At 35.9% G+C, this 16,061-nt stretch overlaps 1 protein-coding gene across 1 annotated transcript in view; it reads left to right on the top strand.

Moving 5' to 3' along the window:
• Nucleotides 1-16,061, top strand: part of PARPBP (PARP1 binding protein) — a gene marked incomplete at its 5' end in the record, with an annotated part of 39,770 nt that overhangs the window by 13,176 nt on the left and 10,533 nt on the right. Inside the window, 3 exons of the mRNA XM_010182376.1 lie at nucleotides 8,320-8,503; nucleotides 12,547-12,725; nucleotides 15,753-15,834. Coding sequence (XP_010180678.1) covers nucleotides 8,320-8,503; nucleotides 12,547-12,725; nucleotides 15,753-15,834 — 445 coding nt within the window. The remainder of the gene's footprint in view (nucleotides 1-8,319; nucleotides 8,504-12,546; nucleotides 12,726-15,752; nucleotides 15,835-16,061) is intronic.

The raw sequence follows: 16,061 nt of genomic DNA, 5'->3' as shown, positions 1-16,061 counted from the left end.
CCCTAACTTCCCAATTTAGGCTGGTGCTGGAGAATACACTGACCATTGTGTCTTAGATATTGAAATTGAAGTATAGTTCCTTAATTAAAAAGAAGACATGGAGGCTGTGTTTCTATGGAACTGTTTCTATCAGTGCTGGATTGAAAAATCCTACTCTTATGCCATCAAAGAGATACAAAATTACTAATTCCTCTGTTTCCATGGCCTCCCTTTAATCCAGATTTCAGAAGCAGTCTGGCAGTTCCCTGCCCATAATTCCAATCTTGATAATTTTAAGCAAATTGCAAGAAAGTGGGAGTACTCGTTGACAATCAACTGAATGTGAGTCAGCTGTGTGCCCAGGTGGCCTGGAAGGCCAATGGCATCCTGGTCTGTATCAGGAATAATGTGTCTAGCAGGACGAGGGATGTAATTCTCCCTTTGCACTCACCACTGGTGAGGCCTCACCTTGAATACTGTGTACAGCTCTGGGCCCCTCACTTCAAGAAGGATATTGAGGTGCTGGAGCTTGTCCAGAGTAGAGCAATGAGGCTGGTGGAGGGACTAGAGGAAAACTATTATAATGAGAGGCTAAAGGAGCTGGGATTGTTTAGCCTGGAGAAGAGGAGACTCGGGGGGGGACCTTATCACTCTCTACAAGTACCTGAAGGGAGGCTGTAGTCAGGTGGGGGTCAGGCTCTTCTCCCAGACAACTAGTGACAAGATGAGAGGGCATAGCCTGAAGCTGCACTAAGGGAGGTTTAGGCTGGATATTAGAAAGTACTTTTTCATGGAGAGGGTGATCAGGCATTGGAATAGACTGCCCAGGAAGGTGGTGGAGTCACCATCCCTGGAGGTGTTTAAGGTAAGGCTGGATGTGGCACTTAGTGACATGGTCTAGCTGATGTGGTAGTGTTAGGTCATAGGCTAGACTTGATGATCTCAGAGGTCTTTTCCAGCCTAAATAATTCTGTGTTTCTGAGGCTGATTATATCTAGAGGGAACTATTAAGTTGAATATGCTATGCCGGAACAATGAAACTGTAGCATGGAACACGCATGGCTGCTCATCAAGAATGTTATTCTGAGAAAGAGAATACTTTTAGATAGTGGCAGTTCCTGAGGAAGAGTCACTCTTAGCTTGGTGAAAGAAACCAAAGATTTTTTTGGCAATAGAGCAAACATAGCAGCAGCAACATGGAAAAAATACTCAGCCACACGATTCTTTTTTTGCTGTGCTTTTATTGTGATCTAATAAACTGCAAAATTGTGAAGGGCCTAAGGTAGTGCCTTCAGTTCCGTATTGTTTAAAAAATTAAAGTAATAATCCACGCGTCCATTGTCTGAGGTGAAATTTTTGAGTACTGTGCATATTTTGACATTGTTACTTTTTTCCTTTACATATATAGTTAAAATCTAGATAAGTTGACTGATACAATTTTGTTCTTGAAACTTTGAAATCTAAATTAACATAAAGTACTAATTTTTAAAAAACTTATGCATGTGTCATAATTAGAACATTAGGTTTGCTTTAAGGGCACAGTTACTGCTCTGTTAAGAGCATTTTTATTTTGCATTGTTTTTAGATACATTTTTGTCTTGCTTTTTCTACCCAGGTAGCTGAAGCTTTAGTTGACTTTCTGCGTCTTTGTGTTTGAGAATAGATTTAGATTGCTACTCTCTTAATATACTTCTAAATTAAAAAACTGGGTAACTCTTCAGTTCTTATCAAGTTCTAAAACCTCTTCCTAAATCTATAACAAAGAAAAAGGCTGTGATTCCCTCCCTTGCATGATCACTAGGTGTTTGTAATCTGTTTTAAGACACTTGTTCCCACTACATAAGTTAGATACCTATATATTTGTCATCTGCTTTTTACCTCTGTTGAAGAAGTTGAAATGAATGAATAAAAATGTTGACCTTAGTATAAGAGTTTTGATATATTATTTTCTGTTCCTGGAATAGGCTTCAGGAGTCTGTTCTGCTTTTTATCAGGTTTTGAATATTGTCCATATCCAACCTTTTTTTTTCCTTCTCTGTGCTACTTTAGTCTTTTCCACAAAATATGTATTTCCAGAAAAGAAATGAAAGTGCTTCTGCATCATATTAACTTTGCACACTAAGGCCCCAGTTCTGTAAGAAGAGCTCTTGCTGATGTCATTTAGATTTTAGGTAGGCAGATGAAGAGGAGCTTGCTTATGCGATAATCTTAGTAGGAACAAAATAGACAAGACATGCAATTGATTTCTTCGAAATTAGTTACCTCAACATAAGAAAAGATGGTTTGATAAGGAAAATGAGAGAGAAATAGATAGGACTGGGACACAGGTGATGTAAGACAAAAAGGTTCAAGCAAGCACAAGCTCTGGAATATTTTAGTAGAAGCAGCCAGTGACAGAAGATATGATTTATACAATACCTAGTTAACAGGTAGAGTTTTACATTGTACTTTTTCTTTTCAGAACTCCCTTTAAAAGCACTGGTGCAAATAGGGCATTTTTAGCATGTGATTAATTTTATCTTCATATAGATGTCTGTGATGGTCACATTTGGACTCATTCCACTGAGTCCACTCAGTGGAAGATCACCACTGTACTGTTGGATCCAGGCTTTTGTGTCTGGACATTCCCTGCCAGACAGTGGAAGGTGGTTGTTTCTAAAGGGTTGGGGTTTTCTAGCATTTGTAATTACTCTGATGGATTTTCTTTGGTTATTTCTATCATAGATAAAAATAGCAGTGAGTTTTTTAGCTAAGATTTCTTTCAGTTCATACCTTTTGAACAAAGAAATATCACTGCATGTGACTGCACAGAAGATCATATTATTAGCATTTTTTAAAAAATTGCTATTTTACAACATCTGTCATAGTGGTAACTGACAGATGTTTACTACTAACTGGATTTGATAAGAGTCCTCCCTCAATATTATTTAAAAACCATGGACGTGAGACTGAAGCACTTTAGGATAAAGTGTTTCATGTCAGCAGCCAATAATCTGAATGAAACATCAAAGTAAGTTTGTTAGCAGGCACCCTGACTGTAAAGAGACAAGGTCTCTCCAGTTCTCTATTGCCTTAGGCAAATGGCATTGCTTTGTTAAATGTATGAAGCTCATTCTTGAATTTAGATAGGTTTCTTGCTCCTCTGTCAGAATTCAGAAGAATTAAAATTCTTAACTTTTGCTGCTGTAAAAATTTTATGAAGAGGGGTAACTTTGATGTAATTTCATATTCAAAACAAACCTTTGCCCTTCTAGCTGTTAAGAATTGCAAGGTGGATAACAGTTTTCAACTTTACTCTGTTCATATAAACTTTTTTTTAGAAGTTCACTTAAGTTCAACTGATTTTTCTGCTTAATATAAACCTATAAAAGAGTAATATCAGAGTAATCTGGCATAGAGTTTCCTTTCTGAAACAAAAACAACAACTGAAAACCAACCAACACCCTCCCCCCATGCAAAAAACCCAACCCAAACCAAAACCAAACACACCTCCTCTAAAATAACCACAACAAAAAAAATCCCTCAATTAAAAAAAAACCAAACACAACAAATCAAACAAAAGCCCCACCAACCACTGCCAACATACCTTCCCCCCCAAAAAATCCAAGAAATCCCACAGCTCCACAAAAACAAGCAACTTCCCCAAAGAAACTCCAAACCAACACCCAAACAAAGAAAGAAAACAAAAAAATCCCAATTTGCATTTTTACTATATTTTCCTTTTATTTTCATGCTTTTAGTTAATCTTTGTAAACCTAACAATGAAGTCCTATGAGTAAATCTGAAGTTGCTCAGGTAACTTATTTCATTGCGTTAAATACAACTATTAAATTTATTGTTCAATTAATTCATAGTTTCATGTTCAAGATAATAACTACTTAAGCTGTTTTTTAATTCAATGAGTTGTCTTTTCTGGGAAATGGATTATACACTTAGCAGAAAGGACTCTAGGACAGAGCCCTAGGCATCTCTATTTGTGTTGTAAATGTCATATATAAAGAGCAAAACAATGCCTGTCCTACTGAGGCTACCTTGACTGTACTTTTTGAAACTGCTAGACATGGTTAGTTAGGGCTTTCTGTAGTAAGCTTTGAAATATTCATGAAATAGCACAAATGAGATGGATTCAATGTTTTATAAATATATTCAAGACTAATAAAACAAACCTCACTACATAACTTATTTTGTTCTATTATATCCTGATGTAAAATGGCATAAGCTATGGCACAGTGTTTCAGTACTAATCCACACACATTAGATCAGCATTTTATGTCTTGGCCTGTTTATATAAATTCTAGTTGAAGTATGAATAAACTTTTCCTTTTCTTTGCTCCAGTTAGTACTGTGTATATCTGATGGTGGACTGGAACTCTTTCCTGGAAAAGAAGAAGGAATATGGGGAGAAAAAGAGATTAAATGAACTTTACTTCTAATAGCAAATATCCTTAGTTGGCATTGGGTAGTAGAGGCAAAAAAATAAACATAGAAAATATTTTTATCACAGTGTTTTGTTTTTTTCAGTGAAAAGCTACAAGGTAATAGTCACATACAGAGCACAGCATTTAAATTAAGGGCATGGTTGTTTTAATTAACTGATGCCCAGTGCTATATGTATAATATTTTTTCTTCTAGCACATGTATATGTATGTAAAATCTGTGGAAATTATTATGATGTAGATAAGCTCAAAAAATACCTGTAGACTTAAAGGACTGAACCTGGCTTTCAAAGGTAACTTAAGTAAATTCCTTCACCTGCATGTTTATCTTGGAGTTCTAGGTTCAACACAGTGTTTATGGAACAGCTACTACTCATTTAATACAATGCTTTTCTCATGTGAGGGTATTACTTTCTAAAGTGTCAGTTTAGGCCTGAAGGAAATAAAGGAGTTTGGCAAGAAGCATCAGGAGACTTGGCTACAGTTCCTATATGCATCTCTGACACAGAACATTTCTTCAGCAGGGCTCTCTTCTTACCTCTTGACAACTTGTACTGGATGAGGTTTTTTTTTTCCCCTCTTGAACTTTTCATTCTCTTGTGGTTAGGCTGAATTGTGGTTTTTGGAGTAGAGGTACACCAGGATTATTTTTTTTTAACTATCCTTTCAAAGATCTGGATGATTCTTGACTTGTGTGCAGAGAGACTTCACATGGTGACTTTTCTTTTGGCTAAGTGTATATATCATGCTTAAATTTCTGCAAAGCACAAGTTTTTCTGTTTAACCAAGCCTGTAAATCTAATGTGAATTGAAAAATCTTTAATCTGTAACAGTTAAAGCTAAGAATTGTGTGGAAATATTTGGTTTTGTCCTGGAAAAAAGCCAAAAAAAAGTTTCAAGTTTACTTCAGGTTTTCTAAGTTATTTACAGGAGTCTTGTTAAGCCAGAATAAGCCAAAACAGCAAGGTCTCTGGCTCAGTTCCCTGCATATATTTTAACAAGAAATAATATATACAACCTTTTTTTTTTGTCTCAATTCCTGTTCTTATCTAGGCCTGCCCACTTATTTTATGTTTTATATGAACGTAGACATAGAGTTTCATTTGATGGAGGTTCTCCCAACCCTAGGTTTCCAAAACTCATCCTCAGAATTTAATGTGTATACAATATATCTTTCTTTCAATTTGTAATGTATCCTTTTAGGGTAAGCAGGCAGGAGCATGGAGGAAGCCAGTAAGCATGGAAGAAGTTGAAAAATTAGTCATCATCTTGCTCTTGGCTATTTCACTTGGAGTAATAAAGCCATTGCCATTGCTTTGGGTTTTTTTAGGCAGAACTGTGGTTTGAAACATCATAGATGTATCTAAAAATTCTACTGTAGGTGCTAATAGCAGCTCAAGAGTATGTGAATAAATATAGAGCTGTTTTGTGCAGTCCATGGTATAGTTAAATCAAAACTACTGGTGTCTGAGCTAGAGAGACTGATATCTAGCTTCACCCATGTATTTTTGTCAAAAAACATGGAGACTGGAAAGCTGGGGTTTCTTTTTGCTTGTTTTAATTTGATTTTTGATTTTTGAGTCAATGCTGTCACTGCAGAAGGTCTGTTACTTCAAGAATATGAAACGTGATTGTACAGCTTGAAAAGAAGGGTCCACAAGTACAGGATCTTGTCTGCAACACTAGCAATAAATACATGCCCTGTAATAACAGAGAAAAAGGTTGATGATAATTCTCCTGAGTGCTTCTCTAATTTCAGGTCAAGGTGTTTTCTGAACATAGAGTTCTACCTATTTTTCTTGGAAGGAAGTTTTTTTGTTTTTTTTTTTGTTTGGTTGGTTTTTTGTTTGTTTTTTGTGGTTTTTTTGTTTTGTTTTTGTTTTTTAAAGATTTGGTCATTTGTACCACCTCTTATAATTTTATTTCTCCCTTTATTCTTACATCTGTTATCAGCTATCAGTTATGAGTTATATTCAAAGGTGAAAATAACTCTATGTGAAAAAGAGGAGGGAATAAATTTAAAAAATGCCTACAAATTAGAGCTAAAAATAAAATATAGGCTACCACACTCTGGAAAGTTTGAAGAAAATAAGCAGAGAGAAGATTAAATTGAGGACAAAATGTCACAGGGAAATAAAGAAGTCCTTACATATATGTGATGTTAAACAGAAGATAAATGATTTCTTGATGGGGCAGGGGGAATATTGAGTATAATAGACTTTGCAGGTCTGAATGATAGGTTCATGTTCTGAGAAGACTGGAGAATTGATGACAGTTTTCAAAAAAACATGCAACTTCAAAAAGCTTTGGGGAAGAGATGCATTATGATGTAGAGGAGCTGAATGGTTCTTATAACACTTTTTTTTAATTTGCCAAAATTCAACCAATGATAAAACATACAATCTTTCACTTCCTGTTTTGTGTAGGTGCTGGATAAAATTATTAAGGCTTTAACTCAAGGAGTTTATTCTGTCTCTCACTAAATCTTTATTAAAGTAGTCAAGACATGTTTATTGTCTCACTATAGTTTTTTATTATATTGGAGGTAAGATTTGTGATCCCTTAGCTAATTTACTTAACCTAGTTCATAGTAGTGTCTTATGACTAGCAATTCCTACCTTTGTACCTCCATATGGCTTTTGCACCTACTCACCACACATTACACTTGCAAAATAAGCAATTCACTCTAAAGACTTTGATTTTGCATTTTTGTGATAGGACTATGCTCACTTTCATTATAAGCTTTAAGTTCTTTTATTTGTTGGGTTGGGGTTTTTTTTTTGAGTGTCATTGTTTAGGGCAGCACTTTCAAACCTTGATCTTTCCACAATCAAGTGAAAAGATGCATTTATAAATGGCCAGTGGAATTCTTGGAATTGTAACTACTTCTCATTCACCAGGGCTGGGGTGAATCAAAGTGCACTGTCACAAGATCCTAAGTCCCTGTAGTAATATTTCAGGTGCAAATATTTGTGTTTTCTTGTGATCCTTCAATAATTGATTATTTTTTTCCATGCATACTCAGGATAATGCAGTCTACTTGGTAGTTTGTTATATTCCCATTTTTATAGAATATGTGGATCTTGCAAGTCTGAAGGAGCAATACAGTTCTAGTTCTTTCAATACTGCCTATTGAAGAATCATCTGAACAACTGTAACTGCTACGCATCCAAGAATTTTGCTGGGGAGAGACCTGGTAGTTCTAATTCAAAAGTAGTCTATAATACATGCAACGTGGATGGTTCAAGGTACAGGACCACAGAATGAAATTACCAGTGTAAACACAGATTAGGTGCACTCGTAAATGCCTTCTTAGCTTTTTATAAGAAGAGTTGAAATAAAGCCCCTATATCAATCGTATTCAGTTGTTTATAGTTTTGATGTCAAACTACATGGAAATTTCGTAATTAAACTACTAAGTTCTCTTCTATAGGCATTTTTTCTAGTTGATGAAAAACAATTAATAGTGTGTGCCTTTACTATCTATTTAAATAAAATGGAAAGAAGATTTATATTTTGAAGCACTTTCGCAAAGCACATAAGACTCAAAATCTGATAGGCTGTTAAATTGGAATGAATGTTCCAGTGACATTTTGTTTACACTTAACAGCTTATGAGCAAAATGGTAACTTCAGATTTAAAGAAAGTACATTTCCTTGAACTTTTATGGGGAAGTTAGTTTAGTGTTGTAGCTCAGATTATTACTAAATACTGAATTCATTAACTTTCTTATAATTTTTTGTCAGCAAACTATTATGTTGGACAATACTTCTATACTGCTGTTTGATTTAAAAGATCAAAGCTGCTCTCTGAAGAGTTTTGATTAACTGTGAAGACTGGCTATAATAGGTATACTAAAGTGCTGCCAAGATTAATGTGGAGATGACCCTGTGCCCATTTTCAGAATTGCAGGGGGGCGAATTCTGTCAACAGTGAAGATGCATTTGATAAAAGGCCGAAGCAATGGGGATCCTTTCTGTCAGGCAGTAGAGGAAGTTGTACAAGATTTGGATTTGAAGATTAAAAGTATTATCGATTCACAACATGAAGTCTTGACTGCCAGCACTACTGGAGTCAGTCCAGCACGGGTAATGGGGCTTCTTTTATTCTTTTTACTATTTAGCTTTACAAGAAAACAAATGTCTTTTGCCTGTTTTGTTTCTTTTTTAAAATAATTTTTTAAAGGACTTTATATAGAGTATTATCTTTTTGTACCAGTATAGAGCAGTGTCATTTCCTCTGCACTGTGGTATTAACCTTGTTGAAAGACTTATACTTGAGGATCAGTGTGGATTTCAAAAAGCCAATTTACTTAAACTAAACTTCTTACATCAAAGTTGTAAATAAAATTATCTTCAAAATTTAATTTGTTAGTGCAGTTGTTGTAGATATGGATACTTACAACTTGTCAGGTTTACCACTTATTTCAAGGCAGTAAAGCTATAATGAATTTCAAACAAAAATACCTCATGAAAGTGAAGTTAAGATTTGAGAATATGTATCAGTAATTTTGATTACTGCACAGATTTTAATTAGCTCGGCATCAAATATTTCTAAGGGTGAGGCATTTAAAATAAAGTTAAATATGAAAGAAATCAAAAAATTCACCAGAGAATGGCTTTTCCAAAATGGTCTGTGTTTCTTATTGCTCTCCCTAGGTCAAGTTCATAGTCTAATGACTGTAGAAATTTTTATCAATATCCTTTTCCAGGAAGAAGACAGCAAAGATGGTTGTATCCTGACATTGTTAGGAAATGTGGTTAAATACTTAATCCCACTGAGAACAGTGTGAAGTTAGCATTTTTCTCAAAATGGACACCTGAGGGCAGCTTATGTACTTAGCTCTATTACTGTGAGTCTGTGGTTCTATGTTGAAGTTTTGTTCTTGAGTTTGTTAATTGATTACTGGAATTGTCCATCTATTCGTGGATGGGAAGATGCTACTATAGTGCTCTGTGAGGAAACTTGGGTACGTAACAATGCATGATAGGTTTTAAGCTAATCCTTTTCACCATACTCACTACAGTACATCCATAATCACCACAGTATGGGTGTAAATGATAGCCATCAGAGATGACTGTGGTCTGGATGTGACTGATGTGCTGCTTGGCTTGACAAATCAAGTGCTGTATTGGATTTACATGGCAAGACTTTGGTAGTGGGGAGGGCTGCAGGGGTGGTTTCTGTGAAAAGACACTAGAAGCTGCCCCCATGTCAGATAGAGCCAGTTCCAGACAGCTCCAAAGTGGACCTGCCACTGACCAAAGCTTAGCCAATCGGGGGTGGTGGTAGTGCATCTGTGATAACATATTTAAGAAAGGGTAAGAAAAAATGCTGTGCAACAGCAGTCAGGAGAAAGAAATGAGAATACATGAAAGAAACAACTATGCAGACATTAAACTTATTGAGAAAAGAGTGGCACCAGACACTGGAACAGAGATTCCTCTGCAGCCCATGATAAAGACCTTGGTGATGCAGGTTGTTCCTCTGCAGCTCATGGAGATCCACAACGGAGCAGATACCCAGCCTGTGGAGGAACCCATGCTGGAGCAGGTGGATGTGCACTGAACGAAGCTGTGACACCATGGAGAGCCTATACTGAAAGAGGTTCCTGGCAGAAACTGTAAAAAGAGTAGCCCACACAGAAGCAGGGTTTCTGAGAGGACCTGTCTGTTTCTGAAGGACTGCACCCTGTGGAAAGGAGCTATGCTGGGGCAGTTCTTGAACTACAACCTGTGTGAAACGACTGTATCCCCTGGGAGGCACCCTACACAGGAGCAGAGGAAAAATGTGAGGAAGAAAGAACAGCAGAGTCGAAGCATTAGGACATGACCACAGCTGTCATTCCCCATTCCCCTGTGTCACTCATGGGAAGAAGGTAGAAGAGTTGGGAGAGAAGTTGATTCTGAGAAGAAAGGAGGAGTCCTAATCTGATTAATTGGCAATGAATTACATTAAGTCAAGTCTGTTTTGCCCATTATGGTAATTGGTAAATGAATTTCATGTCCTCATTTGGACCCCATGAGCTTTTTATCATATTTTCTCTTCAAGCCCTGTTGAGGATGGGGAGTGGTAGAGCAGCCTGGTGGGCATCTGGCAGCTAGCCAGAGGTAACCCACTACAGTCCTTTGTGATGCCTGACATGAGGCCTGAGAAACTAGAGACAAGGACAGTAATTGGAAGACATAACAGGGAAAATATGGACTGAATGTTGTTGGAGAGTGGAATAAGTGTGGGGAGTTTTTGTAATTGTGGTGAAGGGATGAGAGGTGGAGTGTGTGAACTGTCCGCCTTTGTCAGTGTCGTAGTGATGCTATTTTTTGATTTTGTGAAGATTGTGTGATGAGTGTATATTTTAATGATAAAACTAAATATGTGATTCACAGTGTCAAGAGGTAGAGAAGGGAGCTGTACCTGAGAAGAGTTACTTTGTTAGAAAAATATTATTTTTTTTCTCCTGGCAGGGGCAGTTTTCTTCCATCACTGCTCAGTTTTCCTGCAAATACCTGTTTTATAAGAATCTAGAGCTCCAGGAGAAGTTACTGCTTTATGCAGCAGGAAGCACTACTTTGTGTTGAAGCCTGCATGAGAGGCTAATAGGAATTATGATTATTTTCTTCCTGAAAAAATTACTACTCTAAATGTAATCTGGCTGGTGTTTCTGGAACCTACCAGAGTAGTCTGGAGTAGCTAATGGTCACTACCCTTGAAAGACCGATCAACTATTTTCTTGAAAAAATAATTTGAAACATGATTTTAAGCTTATTAATAAACAAGAGGGGTTATGGGTTGGACTAGATGATCTTCAGAGGTCCCTTCCAACCTCTACCGTTCTGTGATTCTATGAAGAGTTTTATGACAAGGATTGTTGTCTTACCTAAGATTCTTTTTGTGCTTTGGACAGTACGATTTTAGGCCATGGTTAGTACACAAGTCAGTGTTGTAGTACATGAGATTACTGAAGGTCCCCTTTTGGCAGTTAGGAGGTTATGTTATATTCTAAAGATTGTTTTTTCCTTTGTGTATAATCGGTCAAGATGTTGCCAAATTTGTACTTTTCTCATTAAGACGAACTTACTGTGACACACATGACACTTTATAAAAAAACTGTAATGTGGTGATGTAATGACTGCAGTGTTTCAGAATAAATTTTGAGGAAATTAAATGGTACTGAAATAGGCCAATTCTGTAAAGCCAAGTAACAACCATTTCTGTAATTGCTATTTCTAGCTATTGATTATAACTTATAGTAACTGACTGACATGTGTTGCTATGGTTTCTTGAAAGCTACATACACTAATTGGTGTAATCAAATAGAGAGAGAAATAGAATTTGGTCTTTTCAAGACTGTGTTTAAAAGCAGTTAACTGATTAGATAAATGCAGTTCATTGCTTGTCCTGTCCCTCGGAACAAAGTCAGACTATTCAGTGTTTCTGTGTATTGGTAAATAAGAAAGCCTATAGTTTTAAAAATCTACTACTATGTATTAAGCACTAAATTTCTCTATGGAACTCCCAGTACTTTTAAAGAAAAATATAGCAAACTTGCAATTCTTGCAGTCCCATAGTGGCTATGGAGTTATACATCTGTACTGCTGACTGCAGCATTGAGTACTTCCAGATGTGGATTATTATTTTCTTTAAGGAATTCTTTATTCTTGTGGAAAATTGTAAGGAATTCATCCTGTTCCAAACAACAGGAGATTGTGCCAAGTACCCCTGTTGTCAAATCTTGATGGAAATCTCACTTTTAACCCACTGTTTCAGCAGATTTGGTTGGAGATGTTGAACTTCACCAGAATGTGTTTGTGTACCTCATAGCACTCAAATTGGTTGTGAGAAAACAGTATGCTATTTTCTGCTGCATGGTTTCATCACAGATTTGTAGATTTATCTCTGTGACTTGCTTGTCAGTGTATACCTCCAGATGACAGTGATCTAAATTCTACTAATTACTTGGGATAAGGAAGACACTTTCCCATGGGCAGGTTCCCTAAAAATGCTTATTGGGAAAGGGAAGGAACAGACTCTCACACTTTGTGCTGATATGAGTTGCTTTTGGAAGTGAACTATTGGTCTGGCTTGCTGACATTTCCTGTTATACGTTCTTTTTAATTTTGTTTACTTTCAGCCAAAGTTGCATACCATAAATCATGGCACTGTGTACTGTGGTAGAGATACTGTAAAGGTCTTGCTAGTTCTTCTGGATGAAGAAGCTGTCAATCCTCCCACCCAGAACAAAGCAGAACTATTATATGATGATGAAAGCTTAAATTTGGTTGGAATCACCTCTGTTTTGACACTCTTCAGGTGAGTACTAAAAGATATTTTGTGTTTCTCTTGAGTTTGGTTGGTTGGTTTTTTTTAAAGATCTTATACTGAGTGGCTAACAAATCATTGATAATACACAGAGCAAATTATCGCAGTGAGGTCTGTTGTGAGGTTAGGTGTAAAGGGAAAGAAGTCTCAAATTCTCAGATGTATTCTAGTTCATTATTCACATTTTCTGCATCTTCAAGATGCTTTTGTAATATGGACTTTTTGAGCTAGTACATTTCTAGACTGCACAAAACCCATGAAGGAATATCCCTTGCAACAAACCTTTCAAATACTCACCTCTGAGTTTGAACTCCTGAGTTCAAATACTGTCTGTTCAGTAGCTAATTAGATTACCATTGAGTGTGAAGATGCATCCTTTGTCTAGCTATGACACAAGAGATCTTTAGATTATGTCCTGTTTTCTTCCTACATAGTTATTTTGTGGAGACAGTTTTAAATACTTAAATAGCTTTTCATATCATTATCCCGATCGGTGGATTGTATTGCACAAAGGATGTTGAAACAAATTCATATGCATGAAGATTTATTAGTAGGGTCTGTAGCTGATGGCATACATTGACTCTAATGGTGAAACTTGCTTCTGGGGAAGGATAAAATAAAAAGAGGAGGAGAGGAAAGAGAAAACACTCCCTGGTGGCCAGCTGAGAAGTAAAGCAGCCAGGGTTCTCAAATAAACATCCTCTGTAGTATGGTGGTTTGTTCCACAATAGTGCTTCTCCCAGGATAACTATAGAGTCTTCATAAGGAGCTGCTCAGACCCCTTATTTGTTGTCCCTGCTTTTGGTGCCTTTAGCAGTGATTGGAGCTTCTCTTCATCAGAGCAGGGGCTGTATGGCCAATTGCTTATTAAGCTCTGTGCATGCACATTTTTGAGTTCCCTAACACAAAAGAACAATGAAAAGGGTAGGAGAAGTGGGGAAGAAGGGGGTGTTTCTTACACCAGTGGCAGTCATTTCCTTTGAGAGTCCACCATAACAACACTGTCAGGCTGTGAGGATAACAGCAAGAAAGATAACTGCAAGGCTGTGAGAATAACAGCAGGAAAAACAGTGATAGGTCCTAAATTGGAAGATAGAGGATCCTAAAAGTTAAAGAATTTAGGGGTTCCATTAGATTTATTATTTGACCTCTTTTATGAAACCAAAGGAACAAGCACATTCTAATAAAACTTTAAAAATTCCATTTCATTAGTAAGAATTTTAAATAAATCTGGGATAATTTTTAATATAAAGATTATCTCACCTCTCAAATATCTGTGGATAGCTGTAGCTATACATTCCTATTTCATTATGTAACAAGCTTAAAATAACCTTGGTTTCAGTCTCTTATTTTTCTATTACTTCAGATTCAGGAACATTGATCCACAATACTTTTAAAATTGTTTCATTAAGTTAATGAGCCTCACCATGGTTGTATTTTTATCAGAATGAAAAGGAGCTTAATCAAATTTAGGTTAATTCTCTATGTGAATGGAATCAAGGCCCACCTGAATTTTCCTTCTGACTTAAACACTGCTATTATTCAGAGCTAGAGATCTTGAATTTTTTTCTTTAATTTAAAGTGGGTTTTAAACAACTTATTTCTGAAGAAGAGGACCCACTGAATGCTGTGGTTTTTTATTTTTTTCAACTGAACTAATTTTCTTGAATTTTACCCAAAAGGATAAGACATTTGTTTGACTTAAAATCTTCTTGGTATAGGTGTAAGAAGGTACTGCTACCTGGGAATTTATACTTTAATCTAGAAAATTCTTGTGTTTTCCTTAATGTGTAGTGGTCAGTTTGGTTTAGATTTTATTTTCCAGCATATAATTCTTTTTTAATATTATATGTGTGCCTCCATTTAAAAAATCATGTTGTTTAACTTTTTGTTGGCATTCTTTAATTAAAAATATTTTCATAGTAATTTGTGAAATGCATGTATAATTGGGAACTGAAAATGTAAGCACTGACAATACATCCTCAGTGTTTTAGAACATCCAAACTAAGTTGAAGTTTGTCTTACTTAATCTGTCCTTTAGTATATCTGTAAAATATTTTCCTTCTTTAAGCATATTTCAACCTTCTGGAAAATATTCTTTAGATTTGCATTGTAGAAGTTCAAATAAAATGATCTTGCTTTTTTTTTTTTGTATTTTGAAGCTACAGGCAAGACAGAAGTGCGATGTTTTTCCCTTAATATTTTTACAATTTTTAAGCGAACATAAAAATGTAGTGACAATATTGAAATCAAAGTAAGGTAATGAATATGTGATATAATGAACCCATTAAATGCCAAAACCATGGCAAGGTCCTGCAGAAATCTTGCACTACAAATAGAAATAAATAAAATAATAAGCTAAATAAAATAAATTTTATTTTTTGAATAATTGAATAGAATGACCTATATAAATAAAGAACAAGTTATTTTTGAAAGAACTGTTCTCATATGCACACTGGCATGCCATGAGCATAAACAGAGAAGAAACTATTTACAGATGCACAGATTAATTCTTTTTATCTCAAGACCAAAAAATCCCCTCATATGCATCAATATTTTTTTGTATTATATGCATCTAAAATACAAATAATGTACATAACTACTCAAATACCGAAATATAGGAGAGTAGATGCATTTTGTTTATCTGAGTACTTCTATTTAAAAGCCTGTAAATGAGGAAAATTATTCTGGATGTCAACCAGATGCTATTTAAGGGGATGTAAGGAGAATGGTGACTTTGTAACTCATCACCAGCATTACAAATAATACTGTGGCTGCAGATCTACAATGTTGTAAACATAGTGCAAAATGATACCAGAAGTTGGAACTGTAGGTTTGGTTTCATTATGTGGTCTTCAGTTGCCTCGGTACATGTGGTTACTTAGGAAGGGAGAAAACAAAGGCTTGGAAAGCAAAGATATTTGCCTTGCTGCTTCTGAGGAACTCAGTATGGTAACCGTTTTTCTTAACAGATTGCTTTTACATGTTCTAAATACTTCTTCTATCTTTTTAATATAGAACTCCAGCACGATCCAATGGATTTTCTCCAAAACCTCTTAGACAACGTATTCAGAAATCTATGGATGAGAAAAAAATGAAGGTACTGTGTAGGAATTGCTATGCAACTATAGATGCACTGAAATTATAATGCTAAAATGAAAACAAGAGTGTTAAAATTCTCAATTACTTGGCTGAAATGTATCCCATAGCTAAAGAAATTTAATTGTGATTAACTAGTGGTAATTGGTCCAGCACGAACAGTGTTGTAATATGATGAAGATATGAAAAACTCCAGAAGAGAGATGCTTTAAACTTAAAAGTACTTTC

Source organism: Mesitornis unicolor, unplaced genomic scaffold, assembly GCF_000695765.1.
Source record: "Mesitornis unicolor isolate BGI_N332 unplaced genomic scaffold, ASM69576v1 scaffold15844, whole genome shotgun sequence".
Lineage (NCBI taxonomy): Eukaryota > Metazoa > Chordata > Aves > Mesitornithiformes > Mesitornithidae > Mesitornis > Mesitornis unicolor.
This window is presented reverse-complemented; position numbering and strand designations above follow the sequence as displayed.